Source organism: Kogia breviceps, chromosome 6 (assembly GCF_026419965.1).
Source record: "Kogia breviceps isolate mKogBre1 chromosome 6, mKogBre1 haplotype 1, whole genome shotgun sequence".
Classification (NCBI taxonomy): Eukaryota; Metazoa; Chordata; class Mammalia; order Artiodactyla; family Physeteridae; genus Kogia; species Kogia breviceps.
The window spans coordinates 142,564,070-142,586,222 of record NC_081315.1 but is presented as its reverse complement, the minus strand read 5'-3'; the positions used below and the strand labels follow the sequence as shown (position 1 = coordinate 142,586,222).

Below are 22,153 nucleotides of genomic sequence, written 5' to 3'. Positions count from 1 at the left end.
CAGGTCAATGAACAATCCTACGAGATATGGAATGCATCAACCAACAGTAAGACTACGCGAAGTCAAATAGTTTGAAAGGTGAGGGGTGGTTAGCTTAGTTACTCACTATTACTTAAGAAACACCAGAGTTTTTAGAACACTTTAGAAAACCCAGTATCTAGACCAGTTGTGATAAGGCATCGGGCACTAGACAATGGATTTGATAAACTTGCGGATCAAAGCAAACAAGTGGCAGGTTTATCAAAGCTCAGTACTAGGAAACTATGGTAGATTGGAAAGATAGCCATAGAATGGTATGGAGACAGGCTTCTGGGTTGTCAGACAATGCACAGGCAACTAAATATAGAAGGCAAATTTAATTATCAGCTGAAAGCAAGCCATGGGATCCCGAAGATACTCCAAACATCTCTTCCCTCCTATGTTGTTTCTAAAAATTTATACTTATACTTATTGAGGCCCAGTTGAGGATTTAGCAACAGCAGACATCTTTATATCACAGATAGGAAATTTCCCATCATTTTTTCATCACCATCAATTTTTTTTTCAGTTAGGAAGAACTGCACCACTCGTATGAAATAATACAGACCCTTAAAATAGACACCAAAAATGCATATAAAAATATAAGAACTATATTACAGTCTTGTTAGATTGCCAAGTATCAACTTTACTTTTGCTACGAGAAGCGCTGGAACAAAATCTGTGTTCTGCTTCTGGCACACAGAACCCTGCCAAGAGCACTGAGGGTTAAAATTCCAAGTTTATCTCGGTGACAGTTCAGTAAATTCTAATTTAAATAGTACCAATTTTTCCTTCTTCTGGCTACAACCCCAGGATGGCATCGCTTCAGAGGCCAACTGGATAAACCAAGAGGCTGGAACCCTTGGACCCTCCCTCCTACAACACGCAGCCTCCCTTCCCCTCTGCCTATTTTTACGTCACCCTGAGAGGGGCGTGTCCTGATAGAGGCAGCAGCGCCACACAGGCCGCGTGGTTAGCCTAGAGCACGCAACAGGTAATCCTCCGGTTATCAGAGGGACAGCAGCGTCCTGCACACTACCAACAGCCACCTTGCAGGACGCACACCGAAAGCTGCAAGTGCAGCTCAACGGAGAGTAATAACCTTCTCCAAAAATGCTTTATTGCTACAAGTCGTGAGGTTTCCAACCATCAAAACTGGAACAAAACTTAAGGTTTCAGCCCCCATGGGGCAGCAGAGCCACTTCATGGAACTGTTTTTAATGTAGGTTTGACAGTGGACCCAGCAAAGTTCAGATGACAGCAGAATGGTATCAAGAAACCTTGCCTGTAACCGAAAGACGTGGAGTGCAAGCCAGAAGAGGAAGACGACCTTCCACCCGACAGATCAGTCTTCCTTTGAATTCTCTTAGTTAAGAGTAACGTCAAAATTTAAGGCTGGGAGTTACTAAGACAAGTATAAACGTATCTGGTAAGAAAATCCAACACTTCACTTTTAAACTTTTTCCAAACAGATGGTACACATGGCAACTGAAATATTCCTAGAAATGGTGTAGAACACAGACTTCCCTGAATTTATCACAACCTACCTGAATCTAGACCACACTTTTCTGGCCTCTTCTCACAATCAGCTTTCGTTTCACACCTCTAACAGCAATATACCACGGAGTACAAACAACACTGTGAAAAACAAGGACTTGATGAAACCCACAAAAAAGCTATTCACTAATATCGGGACTACTTTTAGTCATGCTATTAGATCACTTTATTCTTGTGCATAATAAATACAAAAAAATGTTGAAAATGTTATGACTCAACTGTCTAATTAAAGCTGAGAAAAACTAACCTAGTCAGATTTTAGTTTTTAAATGAGAAATGACAAGAGTAGTAAATATAAAGAAAAACAAAAAGAACTTTACTTCTCCTATGTTAGTTAATACAGGTCAAGGGACCCTTTCTTCTCAAAAGGGTTGATAACACCAGTTCTTAGCAATAGACATAAGGCACTTGTTTAGATTACAACATCACTGCATTTTCTTCCCACTTTTTTTTTTTTTTTTCCCTAACCCTGTTTTCCCCACAGGATCATTTGGAATAGAGTGAATGGGGCAAATGTGAGATGATCCAGTTGATACCACCCAGAGCAAGATAGTACAGTACAATGTTTTAGGGGTGATGTCTGGACATAAAATGAACCCTTGTCAATGTCCTCTGACACCAGACAATGTATCCACTATCAAGTAAACCTGAAAGAAAATAAAATATTTATTTAACAGTTCCAGTAAAATGGGGTTGGAGTACAATATACAGGCTAGGAATTCAGCTCCTCACGGGCGGCACCTGCATCAAGAGCTCTTAGTACTCATGAATATTCATTCTAAGACAATCTACATCATTTGAACATTGTCAGGACAAATATATGAATTTCATTTCCATATACAGTAGCGTTTAAACATAAGTCACACATACCCCCCCATCACATGGCTGGTGCCTCCTCCCAAGACCTCGTTAGTGGGGGGGGGAGTACTAGCGTTCTCCCTCCACCACCACCAAGAACTTCAGTTGCCACTCACAGGAGAAGCTGAAAAAGGTTTTGTTTTGTTTTGCCATCTGTTAAGATGTTCCTGAGACAGGGCCAGTTTAATAAAACATAACAAAGCACTGGAGTTCAGTCTGAACTTGTCTTTACATCACTAAATCGTTAGACTGGGGTGTGGAATGCAGGTCATGTACTATGAAATGTTGAGTTTAGCACACCTGTTCAATCAGTAAAAGGATCAGGTCTCCTGAAAATTCCCTTTAGAATATGCTTTCTATAAACTAAAAGTACCACAAAAGGTCAGTTATATATACAATCGATTCATTTTACCTAATCTCCTCATTTGCTGCGATCTTGCAAATGCAACGAGAGTGCTGAGCCTCTGGCCACAGTTCTCAGTGTACAGGTTTAACATTTTAAGGCTCATTTTGTCAATCAAAATAGCAGTTCTCGGTTTTCCTTTCAAATTACTAATTATATTCATAGTACCTGCTGCCATCCTGGCCCTCAATGAAATCTTAACGCAGGAACAGCACTACACTTGCGTTATGTAATTTTTCTGACACCAACACTAAGCCCAATCTAAAAAGCTCCCCTCTGCACTAGCCTTACAGCACATTACACTGCCTCAGGCTTGCACCTCTGTTTCCACCTGTGTATTTTCACAGAAGCCCAACACATATTAGTTGAAATATTCACACAACTGTTTTTCAAAACGATTTATTGCATCATATTTGGTACCTTATGTTTGACAACAAAAAGGAAATTACATCTGTAACTGCAGGAAAAAGAAGCTGGTCTGTTATCGAAAAAAAAAAAAAGAATCTTGGGCCCTTTAAAAATTACAAAGTCTTGGGCTTGCCTGAAACAACTGAGCAAGAAATATATTCTTAGAAATGTAGGGCTTCAAGTATTACAAACCTGTGACACTGTGGAAAAATTCCAGAGGTATCTAAACTGCAGCACTTTTTCTCTGCATACCGTGAGCAAGGCCTGCTGAGGTGTTTAACTGTTAGTCTCTTGATCGGTCACAGAATGGTAGTTAGGAGTTCTGCTCCTTAACTCCAAGCCACGGCAGATTTTCTCTTTTCACTCTCGGGTGAAAAAGTTCATGCTTGCTAATTAGTTGGTGCCACATCACAGTGCATTTGGTTCTTGCATTACAGTTTTAACAAGTTTGGCCGAAACAATGCTGAAAGGTTTGCATTGCTATTTTAGTTCTTCAAGTTTTAGTTAGAATTGAGATTGTTCCAACTGGTTCCTCCAGTTAAAAACTGTGCTACAAGAACACCAAACTGATCACGTACGGTGAATTTTGGAAAGACAACAAGCGTATTAAGCGCCCTCTAGGTTTCTTACCACCCCGCGCTTGGTATCTCTATGTCCCAGCTTCTACAACACCAAGCATCTGTGGCAGGCTTCTCTGTAAATGGCGACCCACACTGCATACTTCCCATGGTCAGAATCAACCTTGTAACAAAATCAGCCAGACGCTAAAGCCCCAACACCTCTTTGTGCTCAGTGAAAGAATCCAGTGCTACAACAGCATTTCTGCTGTCTGAGATATAGTAAAATCTCACAAGACAGATTTAAAGTAATATTTCTGCCACACACCTGCTTTGTTAGCTGTAACAGCCTCCAGATTTTATATAAATTAGTTTAAAAACATGGGTGGGTAGGTAGGAATAGGATAAGGTATCTTTTTTTAACCCCTCAATTTTAGCAGCTTTTAATTTTTTAAGAAACTGAACCTATATCCTGTAATATGTTAGATATTTTATATATACTTTTCAGCAGGATAAAAAACGTAAAACACTATTTGAAGGCAAGAACATTTACTCTTCTCATTGTGTGTAAGTTAGAGCAATGCAGCAGGTGCGTGACAAAAATATTATACACTAGATATGGTCCAAAGTCATTCCATTTGCTTGTTTAATGATGTTCAAATTTCATTGGCCAGTTCTTCAGTTTCTGCAGAACTATCTCCATTAACTGTGATCTTCATATCCTCTTCATATCCAGGAGGCATGAAAGCCAAAGCATAAGGGAAAAGCTTATGACAATTTGCTCTGTAAACTTCAGCAGCTTCTTTACAGTCTCCTAGGCTACCATCACACAAGGCTTCTAATACCTCCATACATGTCTAAAGAAAGAAAAAAGGCCATGTTATAACTTGTCAAAAAAAAAAAAAGAGAGAGAGATTTTACTGTGAACTTCTGAGACATTTCATTATCAAAACATTTCCAAAATAAGAGGTGAACGTACATATTTAAGATACACAAAAGCATTTACTTCCGCTCTGCCTTCCACTAGGATTAGTTTCTTCAGAACTGCAGGGTTTATACAAAAGGAGGGGTGTCTGAACAGGGCCCGGACGAAGGTGGGACAAGCAAGGTGTGGGGAGCGCGACCCCTGAAGACTGTCGCTCTCAGCAAGTAACCGCTGGCGACCTCGCCTCAGCCTACCCGGCTCTGTGTGTAAATGTTGACGTTTACATGCCATTGTCAATTACTTTAAACTTTCCAGAGGCTTAGAGCCAGCTGGCAAAATCAAACATTGTTTTTCAACCCTGTATTCAAATTAAAGAGAACCGTAAGGTCTGTCCAGTGCCGAGGCAGGAAGAGTCTCAGAAACACAAAGGGTACACATGCAAGAAGAATTTGTTCATGAAAACGGATAATTCTTTCAACCAAACCCTTGCGTGGGTCTGCTTATCTTTTTTAAATGATACATGTTGACTTACATTTCTCATGCTTTCTTCCTTTACCTTTTCACTTGGAAAATACTACACAGTTTCTGGATATATATAGTACCCCACAAACTTTGACAGCCTAGAAAGGTTCTAATCTAAATGACGTGTTAATTAGCATCCGAGAAGCAAAAACTTTCTTTCTTAAACATATTTACTTCATCTGCTATTAAAGGAATATATTAAACTGTCTTTCAGCAAGTGCTTTTTTATCTGGCCAATTATCATACAAAGTAGCTATTCTTTGTTTTCAGCCGAAAGTAGAATCTGTATTTTGCAACACACCCATATTATCTTTTACTCTACTCAATTACATGTATACTGCAAGCCGTAAAATGAGCATTTTAATCTAATTCCTGGTAAATACATCTTAAATACATCAGAATCGTCACCAAAACCACTGCTTGCTCAGAAATGTATAGATATGAACTGAGATTCAAAATTAATTAACTAAATTAGTGTGTAAAACTTTATGCCAAAACAAATTTCTTAAAAATATTATTCAAAATGATTACTCTTATTATTCAACTAGATGCGAAACTAGTTACTGTATGCCAAGTAGCCTGCTGTATGTGTGTGCACACATATACAATCTTAAATAAATTTAAGAGAAGCTCAGTTTCTGAGATAGATTCATAATAGTTTGGAGAACAGTATGCACAAATAACAAAAAAAACTATTTGGTGAAAATTATTCTCTTGGTGAAAAGAGAAACAAAAAGTAGCCTGGTATTCTTACAGAGAGATTATGAAAAAGTCTTTACCTGGAGGTTTCTGTTAGTGAGGGATTCATCAAGTGTTGTTGCCAACTCTATAGCTCGCTTCTGACTAGAAGGATCTAAATAATATACCATTTTGGCAGCTAAATGAGAAGGAAAAAGGAAACTTGTTTTATTTCAAGATAAAACCAGCATTTTATCTTCTATCCATTCAACTATAAAACGCAAGGTGGGGGTCCTGTAGTCAAGAGTCTATGCTTCCACTGCAGGGGGCGCGGGTTCAATCCATGGCTGGGGAACTAAGATCCCACATGCTGTGTGGTGTGGCCAAAAAAAAAAAAAAAAAAAAAAAAGCAAGGTACATGTGCACACAGAGTGTGCCACTTTATTAGAAAAACGGAATAACCATTTGAAATATTGCTATTTAAAAAAAAAATCCTGAGAGTAGACCAGAAACAGTCTAAGTGCCCAAACTAGGAGAGTGATTAAGGTAAGCGAGACTATGAAGAAATACAAATATTCTAATAATAGTTGTTTTTGTGTGGTGGGACCATGGATAGGATTGAGGAGAATACTTGTGTGTGTGTGTGTGTGTGTGTGTGTGTGTGTGTGTGTGTGTGTGTGTGTGCCTGCGGGGTAGGGGTGTGGGAGATTCCCAACCTTGATGGCATGAGCCAAAAAAACGGAATGCAGAATCCCCCAAAGGCATATACAAAGCTGCTGGGCTTCTTAGCCAGGTGTCTGAAGAGCGCACTACCAAAGCATTACCCATGCAGTCCCATCAAGTCCAGACCGGCTCATTAGCACAGACCCTGGCCCAATGACCCTCGCCCAGGAGATGGTTTCAGGTGTGTAGCACTGTCAAGTCTGATATCTTATAAAGCATCAGAAATGAAAGGCGATGGGTTGCATCCAAGTGAACTTTAAGAGCATGTTGATGAGGGAAAGAAAATAAACAGAACGATCCTCCCTCACTGTGTGTAACAGACAGATAAATTCCGTTTATACTTGCTTCTTTGCAATGTCGATGCAAAACCAGGAGAAACTACTGGCCTTGACTCATAGTAAAAATTTTATCTAAGAAATTTAAAAATTTATGAGGCATATTTAAGCTGCCTGTTTTCATGGGAATAAAATGTGACATGTACACATTTGCCTCTTCCCTGCAAAAACGTGTAACCTTGTCATTGATCCACCATAATAAAAACTGAAGTTGTTTTTAGAGTCTAAGATAAGGACAAAATAAAGTGATTACCTGATAATCTGTGTGGCAATGAATCAGAATTCCTTTTCAGAAAAGTTTCGTTAAAATTCTTTGGATTCGTTGCTCCAAAAAGACGATTCATTTCTTGTTTTAATACTGTTCTAACTGTATCAGGTAAATCTTTACTTTCACACACTGCTGAACAAATTTAAAACAAGCTCTATTAGCAGTTAGATACTGATAAAGTTTGTAGGAATTAAAAAATTATCTACCTGATGAGGCCAATGAAACAAAGCAATTATATACAAAGACTAGATAAACCTACTGATAAGTCAACATTTAAAGAGCTAATCTATACAAATTTAAAGAATGTGTATCAGCAGAATAGTCTAGTGATTTTCTAAAGGCCATCAAAGACATTTCATTGACAGATGATTCATTTCCTGAAAAGAATTCTATATTGAAAACAATATAGATGCTGAAAGACAAAGTACCACAGCCTTCTAATAAGCCCCTAGCAGCTGCCCCCCTCAACTTTAAAGGGAGTTTATAAAATAGGGGTTTGATGGCACCTACCTGGTAAGTAGTGTCACAGCAAATATGTAGTGCAGAAGACAACAGAATTTTTCCCTCACCCTCTCCATCTTCTTCTATACCCAAGTAAGCCATTACAAATTTATCAGTTAAAAAAAGGGGTCATTGACCTTTATTTTCAGTGATTATGTGACTTGAGCTATCACTGTATAATAAATCCCGAAGGACCACCAAAGTATTTTCCTGTAATGAATACACTGCATTCATCATACTCCCAGGCTTTGGCATTCAGAGATGGAAAAACTGGCCCCCAGGCTCTCTGGGTTGAATCCTAGCTTAGCTTTGTTTCATTATTATTTTGGTATAGAGAGACACTCTGGAGCTTTGAGCCAAACAGACCTGGGTATGAATCTAGGCTTGGACAAATCATAACCTCTCTGAACCTCTTTCCTGATCGGTGAAACTGAGGTGATACCTAACCCAGAAGGATCACAGTAAGGAGAAGCTACGAACAAAATAGCTAATGATGTACTAGGGATTCCATATACTGTAGGTACTATTTTTGTCATAGACTGAAGAAAAGATAAATCGATTTTCCCTTATGATTAGGAACGACTGTTGGTGGCTTTCAAACTCTGACCACAACTAAGTATCTGTTCCCTGACGGACACGTACCCCATATACACACCTTATTATGGGGGATGAGACTTTCACACACGCCACACTGACCCTTAACTCGTGCAACACGCGCTTGGCTCTTCCACTCTATTTCTATTTTAGGTTTTCAAACGCTGAAAATGACCCACTAAACTTCTTTCATTGTCTCACTAATGGGTCATTACCCTCAGTTTAAAGAACACTGAACTCTTGAATACCAAACATCCAAGTGAAATATTCTACACATAATTAGTAACTGAAAAATTGATTGATACACCCTTTGTTGGTTGAACAGCATTTCTTCTATCATTCTACAGGACTGGGTAGTTTAAATAAGTGAGCTACTAATTAAATAATTTAGCTTAACCTCCATTATGACTGTATTTGCAACTTGGATTTGGCAATTTACCAATATCCGTCTTTCGGAGAGGAACGGGCACAGGAGTACAGCGAGAAGCAGCAGAAAAATTGGTAAAATAGGTTATAGCCAATTACAGTGAACATTATGTCAACAAACAGGGATCATCTCTAAAATATGTTATTTCCATGGGCCTTATTGGTTTGCTTGAAATGCTTTCAGGATACTTTATATGCAGATAGGGAAGTAATTGTATAGTTTACATTATAGTTGGAAACTACACTTTTCATGTTTTTCATTACTTTCATTAACTTGTTTTCCTCAGATTAAACAAACTCCCCAGAAAAATCAAAACTGCTTAAAAAAAAAACTCATACAATTTTTAAAAATACATAAATATGTATCTCTTGGGATGTATCAAAGAGGAAATATTTAATGAAATATATAAATATTATAAATATAATATAAATATTTTATATGAATATAAATATAATATAAATATAATAAAATATTTAATAACTCCCAACATCGACTAATAGCTATTTCCTTTTGGGGGGGTATTAATAGTTTATATTAATAAAGCAATTCTTTGTTTAACAGACAAAAGGAAAGTTTCCAAAAACATTTCCTTACTAGTTCACAAATTGTTTCTGGCCAACTCAATTCTCTCTCCTAAATCATGTAGATCGGAACTGTAATTTCCAGAAAGATATTAATTACAATCAATCAATCAACCAACCAATCAATTCTACTGTAGCAAAAAAAAAAAAAAAATTTTTTTTAACATTATACACCAATGAGGTGAGGAATGACGTTATTTATTTATTTATTTATTTACTTACTTACTTACTTATTTATTTAGCTAGCTAGCTAGCTAGCTGGCTGCACTGGGTCTTAGTTGCGGCATGCGGAATCTTTTTGTTGCCGCGTGTGGGATCTTTTAGTCGCAGCATGCAGGATCTAGTTCCCTGACCAGGGACCGAACCTGGGCCCCCTGCACTGGGAGCTCAGCATCTTAACCAGTGGACCACCAGAGAAGTCCCTGTAGTAAAATTTAGAATGTGCTATGGAATTCTATATAAGGAAGTTCCACCTGTACCTTTAAGAAAAGGGGCAGTCTCAAATGCCGAAGATTTATTAGATAAGCTTTTATGGCTGAAGAGTAATGAAGGGCGGGGAGTCAATATAAAAATCCTTTGAAATTGATAAAAACTAACCAAAAAATACTGAGGTCTCAAGAAAGTAAAAAATCTCAGACTACCTAATTATCTTCCATGATACAATAATAAGTCCTGTGAATGAATCAAGAAAAAGTAATAACTGCAGGTAGGGGAATAAAACCTTTTCTAAGAGGCTTATGATTTGAGTCCTCAGATATCCTAAAATTAAAATCATGTTTGGTTCATGCTATTAGCTTATTAACAGATTAAATAAACCTAGTAATCACCAATAGTTAAAAGTCATACTGAAGAAGGGGCTGAGTCTTAGCAAAAGGAGTTTCCCTGGGTTCCCAGGCTAGCCAGCATTTTTTGCTAATTGCACAGAATATGTTCATATTTTGTGTGAGATAATGACTACTCACTACTAGGTTATAGCACAACCTACTAAGTGATTTACTACTCAAAATGACAAAATAAATAAATGAGAGCATTAATTAAGCAAGGTGGTTTTTTTGGGGTGGGGGGAATACATAAGTATGGAAGAAAAATAATCTGCAGGGAAAAGGAAGAAATGAGTTTGCATAAATGAGAGAGGAAAATGATGTAAGATTCACGGTAGATCAAAGTGATCAAATAATACTAATTTTAAAAGCATTTAAGGGAATATAAACATATAAGACAATATTAGAACAACTGAATACCTAAGCTCCTATCTTTTACTTAGAACTGACCAGAAATATAATTAAAATTGCTGTAAATTCTACAACTTAAAACAAAAAGTGAAAAACTTCAAAGTGGTAATATCATCCTCCTAATTAAAAACGGGGGAGGGAATACCCTATATAGTAAGTGACTTCGTGTAGCAGTTATTACTTACACGGGTAGTATAACAACATTCTGGAGATTTGGAAGGTGCCCATAGCCATGCTAAAGTGAACACTCACTTAGAGAAGTCTCCACAACTGATAAAGTAAGTGTGGAGGCATCGTTTTCACCTCCATACTCTCTGGAAAGGTGTTACTTGTGAGGATTTCTTTGTAAAGAAGTTACTACAATATAACTTAACATGACAAATGTGCTTCTGAAAAGTTACTTCAAAATCAAATCTTTTTCTCAAGAACCAAATATATTAGTTAAAGGAACCCTGTGGGTTATAGTAACAAAGATGCCTAAATCTAGTGAGAGTAAGGATGGCCTTGCAAATCTCTTCCTGACCACAGTGTGAGCTGAACCCCCGGAGCAATGGGCACCGTCGCATCAGCTCCGCTCGGTCAGTCTAACTTTGAACGCCAGGACCATTCTGCCTTGGTTCCTCTGAAGTCCCTAAACATTTTAATTTTCTGAAACAACTGTTGCAAGAAAATGGTCATTATGTTCTTCATTACAAGCAAATACACTAAATTACAAGCAAATACATCTAAATATGCAACTTTTAATTTGTATTTCAAAGAAAAGTCTCTAACTCCATAAAATTTATATGTATTATTTTATTACCTTTCAGGAAAGAATTGACTATATAAAAACAAAGTATGTATATATTGAAAATAGTTTAAACAGACTCCATTCTAACTGAGAATGAATTAAGACTTGTTTCTAGCCTTAAAAGTTATTTTTAATACAAAAAAAGAGACTAAAAAGAAACTCCCTTATTTTCTCTAAATATAGCAATTATTTCTTCTATTTTCTATAATGTGGTTACATTATTTATTACTTCAGAATTTTTAAAAATTGAGGAAAATTTTTCTATGATTCAGTTTCTAAAACAGGAATCTTTTTTTGACAAGCATAAATATGATTTAAATAAGGCTTTACTTTTTCTCAGAAGTCAAAACAATATTCTTAATTGGGACAATTTAGCATTTTTCAAAAGAATGCCTGGGATGCTTGGTTTAATCTCATTATTTTTATATGATGTATGGGTTCACATGGGGCTAAGTATTCAGCAATGAGATAGCTCATTTAATAGTATTTCCAAATTCTGCAGACTGTTATATTAAAGATTCAATATTCCCTTATCCAGTCACTTAAAAAGAAAAACAGGGCTTCCCTGGTGGCGCAGTGGTTGAGAGTCCGCCTGCCGATGCAGGGGACGCAGGTTCGTACTCCGGTCTACAAAGATCCCACATGCCGCGGAGCGGCTGGGCCCGTGAGCCGTGGCTGCTGAGCCTGCGCGACGGGAGGGCCGCAACAGTGAGAGGCCCGTGTACCGCAAAAAAAAACACACAAAAAACAAAAAACCACTCCTGGACTACAGGAGTACTTTATTCTAAACGTAAAGCTCTTGTAGTAGAAAGAACAATATGAAGACCTGGGCTCTCATCCCTGCTTCATTACTAATTATTGATGTTATCTTGAATAAGTAATTTAGAATTTTAGGGTCCCAGGTTTCTCAACTGTAAAAGGAGAGATAATCAGCATAAAATTCCACCTTTTGTCCTTTAAAAGTCTGTAGCTTTACTTCGCATTAAAACTAATGTACGGATCTTACTGTCTAAACATTTGAAAAGTACAACTGTTTTAAAGTTCTTTTTAACCTGTATTTAGTGACAAAGATTTTATGACTCAAATAACTGTGCTAAAGACAAAGATAAAGGAGATAACTGGTCAATTTCAAAGAGCTACTTTAATTTTAGAACAATTTACTAAGAAGTTTTACATAATGAAATATGATTCAAAAATTCAACTTATTAACTTTTTAGAAACAGAAATGAAGGTGATTCTCAAATATCTGGACTGAATGATTCTATGTCAAAATCAGGTTACATTTCTAGCCTGAAAATAAAGACCTTTATCACAAAGAAAAGAACGCTTCCCCCCCCCCCAGCTAATTTAATATAGAGCAGCCTTAAAATGACTGAGTTTATGATAAACTTGTACAAATCACTTATATAGTCACTATCAACTACTGCAGTCAAATACTTAAGTAATGGAAAACAAAAACATACCAGTACTAAAGAGTCGAATCATACATTCATGAAGCCAGGGGTGACTAGAATCAATAGTAAATGCCCTCTTTACTGATTGTAGCATCAAAAGAAACTTTTCTATAAAAAGAAAAAGATATATTTTGATCATTTGATAAAAAGAGATGCCCTCCTTTGGAGGACTAATTTCTTACAAACAGAAAAACTCATTTAGAGTCAATCACATCTGAACTGCAACATATGACTAAAGCAAATGATTTCCTCAGATTAGCAGCATTAGCTAATATTTTCCACGCAACATTCTTTAAGAAAAAAAGGTTTTATTAAGTATAAAAAATTTAGATAGCATTCAACATTACTTGAACTAATGCCATATAAACAAGAAAATTTTGAAGCCATTTCATTCCCTAACCTCTTTTTTGTAGTCAAATAAACGAATTTTTCCCCTTACTTAGAAAACTTCATTGTTTATGCTTGAAACTAATATTGTTTATGCCTTTCTTGTGTTTTGTGACATGTGAAATGGTTTCCCTTCTACCTGACTGTTCCTCCCCTGTCGATCCCTGGCTTCTCTTCCCCCTCAAAAGGTATAGTATTCAACAAGGTTATGTCCTCAGTCATTTTCTAATCTTTCTCAATGCTATCTCCTCCCACCCCATCCCCCGTGTTTTCCAAGCTTAGTTTCCACCTGATGAATGGATAATTGCACCCGAATACTCACCACACTTCCAAGTCTCATCCATAACCACCTCTTTGTTAAGACTTCCCTAGTTTGGTATCATTCTCCAAATATCAAAATTCAAAACGCTGAATTCTGACAATTCCTTTTCCCTTACCCCCTACACTCAGAAAGCTAAAAATACTGCTATGTCCTTTGTCACTGCCCATTTCACACTGTTGCGATGCTGGAGAGTGATTCAGAGGTTAGTACACAGCAAAGAAGCCAACCGAATGGAATTTAGATCGCCTTTCACCACTTAAAGCAAAACAGCTTTTGTATTTTATACTCTGGGGTTCCATGCAAGAATATTTGTTTAAAAGACAGTTGTGTTAACTGTTAAAAGTTTTTAAATTACTTGACTATTTATTAAACTAATTTTCCAGATTATAACAAAATCATTGTGGAAAATAGAAAATATAAAAAAAATATTTTAATCACTCAAATTCCATCAAGAGACAATCTCTTATCTTTTGATCTATTTTCTTCCTGGCTACTTTTCTTTTACATACTCATATAAATATCTTAATAAAGATTAAAATCAAACTATAGCTAGTTCTGAATCTTATTTTGAAACAATGTTATATAGCAACCTTTTCCTGGCATTCGATAAACATGATTTTTGAAATTTATTTTATTTATTTTTAAATATTTATTTATTTTGGCTGCACTGGGTCTTAGTTACAGCACACCGGACCTTCACTGCAGCATGCAGACTGCTTAGTTGTGGCATGCACGTGGGATCTAGTTCCCTGACCAGGGATGGAACCGAGGCCCCCTGCACTGGGAGCGTGGAGCCTTACCCACTAGACCACCAGGGAAGTCCCAGCATGGGTACTCTACGGAGGTACCATTTATTCTATCTCGTTTAGTCGTTTAGCAGGACAGTTACACTGCTTGGAGCAGTTACTTTTTGTCAGACGTTACTAACCAGTTTCTCTTTCCTTCAATATGTATCACCTCAGCGATAAACTTTTTTTCAATAAACCACTTGGATTACACCAATTCAATCCTGTAAAATCTTCTTAGTATCTACTATGTATAGCCTTTAAGAACTCTAAATCTGGCAACCAAGAGCCTCCATTTATCTTTCATGTGGCTCAGGCAATACAGACAACCTCAGCATTACTTACACACACTTGTGTTTTCTTCATGGATACTCTGCCCTTCTGTGCGTCTTTTCTTTTAGAAGTATGGTACATTCTTCAAGATATACCTCAAACATCACAGCCTCTATTTAAAACGATGGCTAATAGCTGACATTTATTTAATGCTTACTGTGTATCAGACACTATTCTAAGATCTATGTGTATTATGTATTTACTAAATTTTATCCACATATGAACATGATAATGCCTATATTTCAGCTTAATCCTGGTTATATATCGTACATCTATTTTTGATGCTAATGTCCTAGAAGAGATAATGACATCATCGTACTTCCCCACAGCACGTTGTAAACAGGAGGCATTTCTGCGAGGAAGCCGCAGTGGCATTTGCCAAAACACCCTACAGTGGTGAGGCTATCAGAACTGGGCGACTATAGCTAAGAAATTCCGTGATCGATCTTATCAGGCCACTGTACCCTAATTGCCTACCTTTCCTAAAGTAAATCTCAAAGGCAAAAAGATGAGTTTCTATCTTGTTCTTCACCAAGTTCTTCAACGGAGTTAAAAATTTAATAGCTTCTTCCAATGGAGTTTCAACCTAACAAAAATAAAAGATATTATACAAATGGAAGCAAGATTTTGGGGGGATGTGAATTTACTCATTCTATCAAAAACACTTTTTTGCTAAAAATCACTTACCAGTCACCCAGAAATACACTGTCATATTTCACCCACCCATAATCTAAACGAAGAGGATTTTGAACTCCTCACTGGTTTTTAACTGTTGAGATTATACATTATCTCTGGATAGAAACTATCCAACAAGTAAAGAAGAAGATTAAATAGAACCAAAACCAGGAAAAGAAAGACAGTATGAGAAACGGGTAAGATAGCCAAGGGAAAAAAAAAAAAAAGACAGAGAAGGGATGTGAAATAGGATGAAAAGGGCTAAAAACTATAGAGAACATTGAAGAATGAGTGAATGCTGAGTATAATCAAGCTATCAAAAAATAGTACAATATCCACTCTGCGTTGCTTTGTTCCACTACAAATTCTACAGAAATCTACATTTATTCAAATGCCATACTATTGGTGAGATGTCATTGGAAAATATTTATAGAACTCTGTCTCTACCACCCTTCATTAATTCTATAAATGTACTAATTACGTATCTGTGATATTACCGGGCAAGTATAATGCTTACTAGATAATTGTGCTATTCTACTCCTAGACTGAGTATTGAGGCAAGACTATTCTCTGTAGACTGGGGTGGAGGTACGGAACAACACTATATTTATCAGAAGGGCGCTGAACATCTGGGTCCTATATTCACCTTCTCTCATCACAGAGGCAATAACAATTTAGTGGAATTCAGTGGAATTCGGATATGCCATATCTGTCCAAAGCACTTCTGCCTGTACAGTAAATTGTGGTTTCACCAACACATTTTCTGGCCGAGGAAATTATTTAATAGCATTAAAAACAAAACAAAACAAAACAAACAAAACCAAGTCAAGCCATAAACGGTGTCTATAGGATTTACCTTGTACTAGTATGTAAAGCACTAGCCATTATTAAGGATATGTGCCAGAAATCAATATATGACAGCATCAGTCTAATAGCTGTAGATATCAAGTGACAGAGGAGAAAACAAGGGCCCTCACAAGTACGCCTTTCTCACATTTTTAAATATCCTGCTTCTTATTCCCATGACTCTCTGCACTACTGAGTTAGAATCTGTGCTATACAGGGGAGAAATGGTTACCAGGGAAAGGTAGAGAACTGGAAACGGAAACTGCCACCCAGGTACATCGAGCTTTTCATTCCTCAAGAGGTACAGACTGAAATGAGGACCACTGTATGGACCAGGGTAACTTACTCCGGGGAGATATGGCTGTTATTATTATAAAATAGAAACAAAAAAGGATATTGGGAAGTAGAATCAAGCATTTGACAAGCATTACACTGACTGAAATCAAGTATCTGATTTGGAAAGAAAAAAGAGAGGAATGAATTCTGTCTGCAGTTCTCATCAGTGAAAACCTACGCCCCCAAAGGAGATGTGGGTCTCTTGTCCCTGCATGCTCCTGTGCGCCTTGCACAGGGAAGAGTTTGTCAAGCTAAATCGAAACGATAAAATATAGGTACATAACCAAAATAAAGCTAACTGCATTTCTACATTTACATATATACAGGGCAGTAGAGGGTGATATAAACAAAAGCATATAAATAGGGATGATGTCCTACAATCAGTGATTCAAGATTTTAAAAACAAAAGTCAGAACTACCCTTGAAAATCCCTGAAGTTGTTGAGACAGACACACAGATATAGATACGAATATATGGTATCACTAGTTTGCATTATATGTATGAAAACCACACATTTAAGTACCAGAATCGCAATCACTGTAGCAAGATAGTCACACTCTGAGAGGCACAAGAACTGAGACGGCAGTCGTAACCTCTCCCACCTCAAACTCAGGTGGGGTCCTATGTCCACCGAGAGAAGTACTGGATGGAATTGCCAGCATCATGCATACTCTTTTCTGTCTCTGTCTCGAAAAAACATTACACCCAGTCAAGATCTGAATTTGCCTAAGTTACACAGATATCGCAAGGGACCGCGCACTGTGTTGATGGGCCATTTAAGACATTTGCAAAAAGGGCATTTTTTTAACATGCAATTTTAAAATGTATAAACTGGCCTGAACTCTAATCCGAGTGTTAAAATATGTTGTATAGGAGTGTATCTCCCTATACTCGCAGTACAGCGACACAAAGTCTAACACCGTACACTAGCTTAAAACTGAAGTTTAAAAATAAACACTATACAGACAGAGTGCTAAAGACTTATTACCCTTATAAGGAACGTGTGTGTGCATAGAAGGAAAAAAGTCCAGTTGAGATGAATGCCGGCCAAAGGCACGGAGGAACATAGGATGGATGGTCCTGGAGAAAACTCATAAATACCAAGTACCAACTACTGCCTCATGATAACCTGCATAAACAAGCAATACAGATTCCACCAAGCTCTCAGATTTATACTCAGTTAATTCAATATTAAACTCACTAACTAAACCTCTTCCTATTTTCCTTCTCTCCTTCAATGGAATAACTGCTATTTAACAATGCTTTTATTTTATTTAAATTATCCTGAACTGGTGAACTGAATTTATCATTTACTACCTGGAAGAATGATGAAATATAACCCCCCTCCCCAAAATAGGCAACTACAGATTATAGACGCAGAATCGGCAGGCAGTTTTTTAAACAGCCTACAGCGTCCCTCCTGATTACGAGGGCTCGGTGTAATCTGGCCTTGCCACTGCACTGTAATATGGGTGAGTGTGGATGCTATCAGATGCGGGCATCTGGAGGCAGTTATCCTTGGAAGAGAAAGGTGTTATGTGCCTAACAAGTAAGAACAGCATACACTAAAGAGCAGGCCACGAAGCTGGGTGCCTTCCACGAGGCTTCTGTCAAATGAAGCAGTCAGAAGCACTTTCTGTGGGCGTTATCTTGCTGTGAGACTACAACTCTCTAGCTTCAAATGTTTAGCCTACAACTTGACATTTGGCCCCAAAGCAGCCTCTGCTCTGTGGGGTACTCCTTATTAGACACTGACTAAATCCAAACAGATCCCCTCTTTAAGAACTATAATGCCGCATGGCACAGGGAGATCAGCTCGGTGCTCTGTGACCACCTACAGGGGTGGGATAGGGAGGGAGACGCAAGAGGGAAGAGATATGGGGACGTATGTATATGTATAACTGATTCACTTTGTTGTAAAGCAGAAACTAACACACCATTGTAAAGCAATTATACTCCAATAAAGATGTTAAAAAAAACACTATAATGCGAGACATAAAGAGCTACAAGAAAAAAAGTCATTAAGTAAAGTTGTGGGACAGACAGAAAGCAAGTGGAAAGAATGACAGTGGCAGGCAGTCGGTGATGGTGGTAAAAGTGGCAGCAAGAAAAAAAGCTGAGGCATAAAGATGAAAAGCCCCTAAAGTTGGTATTATCCCCGAGTAACTCTGTAGTTTTCCATGGGGCCTAAAAGGTCAATTTTCGGTGCTTATTCACATCCCTGTATATTCTTCCAGTAAGCTCCCAACAACAATAAAAAGGCAGTATCTTTGTTCTTAGAAAGCACACAATTATTTGTAAATATAGCTTTGTGAAATCCAAGCTACATTTATCTACGTTCTTAAATAGTAATATTGCCATGAGATATTAATGTCCACCTGCTCTGATATAATTCTAAAAATATTTTCCAACTCTATTTGTTAGGTATTATAATTTTCCTTAGTTACAAAGCAATCAATGATTTTGAATTTTTAGTTACTAGTAAGGCTAAACTGAACTCTAGGGCAATATGCTTACTATATTGTTTTAACATAGTAAGTCATGCAATTATCTGCACGTGGAGTAGGAGGCTGTCCAGGGCCAGAAGAAAAGTGCATAAGGATGTTACTGATGAAAATGAGTCACAGGACAACGAATGCCTTGGTTTCAGCTTCGTAGTTAAAAATGGCAGATACGATTCCGGCTTGGGGAAAATATTTGAGGACTTTTAAGATATTAGGTACAAATAGTAAATACAATAAAGAAATACTGTTAACTGACAACACGAGTGAGAGACATACAGAATTCACTTTTTAACAAGCTCAATTTAGGCTAGATATAAAAAGTTCAATGTTACCACTTACAACAGACACTACATTCTTCACACATATATTTTCTCTAGTCCTAACATTTCTGCCTAGTAGGGATTTTTCCTAGTCCCATTTTATATTTGAGAAAAACATCAGAGAGGTTAGACAAAATGTCCAAGATACACAATGAAGTGTAAGAGCTAATATGTGGTCCCAGATCAGAATGACTCAAAAGCCAAAACTTTCCAATATACCATACTGGGTTATTCTGGATCAGAATCATTATTTCAAGTTCTAAATGTGAGATATAATCAGAAAAAAAGAGAGAGAGAAGAAAAGAAAGAAAGGAAGGAAGGAAAGAAGGAAGGAAGGAAGGAAGGAAGGAAGGGAAAGCAAGCTAAAAATTAAAGTGATTTTTTTTACTCTAAAATCTATAATCAAATTGGCTGAATAAGACCGTATAAAATGACAGTTGGTGGTCATGAAATTTCACTCAATTGTGCCAAACACTATTCTTAAGTACCTTGGCCAGCTTCTCGGGAATAAGTTCTTCTTTTGGACCTCCAATTTCCTCATCATCATCATCCTTCTTCTTTTTCTGATTTCTCTGCTGCTTTTCTTTTTCTGCATTTTTTTTCTCTTCCTCTATCTGGGCTTTCTTTTGAGCTCTTCTTTGTTTATTACGTAGCTTCTTTAGCTCTTTGTCAGACATGTTTGCTGTAAGCAGCAAGTGTTAATAAAATTATCAATGTGTTAATCAGATTAGAAATGATCAATTACTATGTAATAGTCCCATATAAACTCCCACTAAAAATCTCTCATGTTACACATGTTCATATGCCTACGTGTACCTTTTAATAGTGCCACATTTGTTAAAGAACACTAACCTCCTCAAAAAACTTGTGAAACCCGGTGGACCCCTGTTGTGGCAACCGTAGCAAAACTCAAAAGCACATGAGCTCCTCCAGCAGCAGCACACCGCTTGCAAGTCCAGGAATGTGACAGGCTGGTTTACAACCCTAGGGCACTGTCCCGCCGCCCCTCAGCTACGCCTGCTCTAATCCTGCCAATCAGTGCTGCCGCTGCGCCTCCCATATTCTGCTTGTCACAATACTTGCTTTATACATCGATTTCTCTTTTAGACCGTGAGTTCCTTGGTGAAAGAGACCTTGTTTTACTCGTAATCTTTGTATTGGCAGGGCCTAGCAGCTGACCAAAACACAGAGAAAACACTCAAGTATTTGCTGAAGGAATAATGAATAACTACACAGTAAATTTAAAATTTGACATTAAAAATTAACAATATCCCTTGAGGTACAACTATAGAATGTTTCAAAGAAAGACTGGAAATCACTGATAAACATGCCATAATAAAGTGGGAAATCTGTACTGTTTAGACTTAAAGCAATAAATCTGAAAGCTACATGTACAATCAGTATTTATTTGGAAAATACTTGTTAATAATGAGAAATGAAAAAACTCATTCTAAAATATACCACCACCGTGGTGATTTTTAAATATGCCCACAAATTCTTCCCTTCAAAAAGTGGAGCCTATTTTCCTTTCCCTTAAATGTGGGCTATAGTTAGTGACTCACTTCTCACTAATAGAATGTACTAGAAATGACAGTGTTTAGGACATAAAAGCACTGTGGATTCCTCTTGCTTTCCCTTGGATCACTCAGAGGAAGCCAGCCGTCACGTTGTGAAGAAACCCAAACCACCTTATGTAAAGACCTGTGTGGCCAAGAACACTCCTCTGGCCATGCCATCTTGGAAGCAGATTCTCCAATCCTTCAGGTGCCTTGGCTGACATCTCGACTTCAACCTCCTGAGAGACCCTAAGTCTTTCCAATCATACAGCTAAGTGACTTTTGAATTGCTGGCCCCCAGTACCTCTGGGAAATAAATGTTTGTTGTTTAAATCTGCTAAGCAATTTTTTATGTAGTGATAGACAACCAACATATTTTGGTCCCTGGAAGTGCGATGCTGCTGCAATAAAACCCTAAAATGGGGCTTCCCGGGTGGCGCACGGGTTGAGAGTCCGCCTGTTGATGCGGGGGATGTGGGCTCTTCCCCCGGTCCGGGAGGATCCCACATGCCGCAGAGCGGCTGGGCCCGTGAGCCATGGCCGCTGAGCCTGCGCGTCCGGAGCCTGTGCTCCGCAACGGGAGAGGCCACAACACTGAGAGGCCCGCGTACCGCAAAAAAAAAAAAAAAAAAAAAAGAACCATATTCAAAAAACCTCATCAACATCTGCACCTCATTCACAAGATAACAAAATCTGGACTTCTGAGCTAATGCTGTAATGGGATGAGACTTCTGGAGGCCTTGAGAGGGGTAAGTATATTTTGCATTAAGAACGTAAATAATTTGTGTCCAGAATGCAGAACATGGCAGTTAAAAATATGTCCACAAATTCTTTGATTTCTCCTTCCTACCCAAGTATAGGTTGTGCCTGGTGACTCACTTGACCAATTAAAATGTAAAGGAAGTGGCAGGGTGTTATGTCAAGAGAAGAGAACATTAAAGGCGTTATGGCTTCCTCCTCGCTCTCTAGCGTGGCCAGCTACCACGGCTTGAGGAACTCAAGACACCCTCTGGAGAGACTAAGGAATTAAGGCTTCCTGCCAAGAGCCATGCGAGTAAAGCCATCTGGGAAATGGATCCTCCAGCCCCAGCCAAGTCTTCAGATGACTACAGCTCTAGCCAATATCTTAACTACAACTTCCTAAGAGACCCTGAGCCCGAACCACCTAGATGCTTCTGAATTCCTGACCTATGGAAATGGTTGGTTCAAGATGGTAAATTTGGGGGTAATTTATTATGCAGCAATAGATAAAAACAAA

At 37.9% G+C, this 22,153-nt stretch overlaps 1 protein-coding gene across 2 annotated transcripts in view; it reads right to left on the bottom strand.

Annotated features, from left to right (window-relative positions):
• Nucleotides 1–1,870: 1,870 nt before the first annotated feature.
• Nucleotides 1,871–22,153, bottom strand: part of NAA15 (N-alpha-acetyltransferase 15, NatA auxiliary subunit) — a 74,603-nt gene continuing 54,320 nt past the window's right edge. Inside the window, exons 15-20 of one of the 2 annotated variants that reach the window (XM_059066202.2) lie at nucleotides 19,828–20,021; nucleotides 15,136–15,244; nucleotides 12,841–12,939; nucleotides 7,238–7,384; nucleotides 6,028–6,125; nucleotides 1,871–4,658 (exon numbers count right to left, since the gene is read on the bottom strand). In XM_059066202.2, the coding sequence (XP_058922185.1) occupies nucleotides 4,458–4,658; nucleotides 6,028–6,125; nucleotides 7,238–7,384; nucleotides 12,841–12,939; nucleotides 15,136–15,244; nucleotides 19,828–20,021 (848 nt within the window). In that variant the 3' untranslated portion in view covers nucleotides 1,871–4,457. The remainder of the gene's footprint in view (nucleotides 4,659–6,027; nucleotides 6,126–7,237; nucleotides 7,385–12,840; nucleotides 12,940–15,135; nucleotides 15,245–19,827; nucleotides 20,022–22,153) is intronic. The other variant, XM_059066203.2, reaches the window with a different exon arrangement.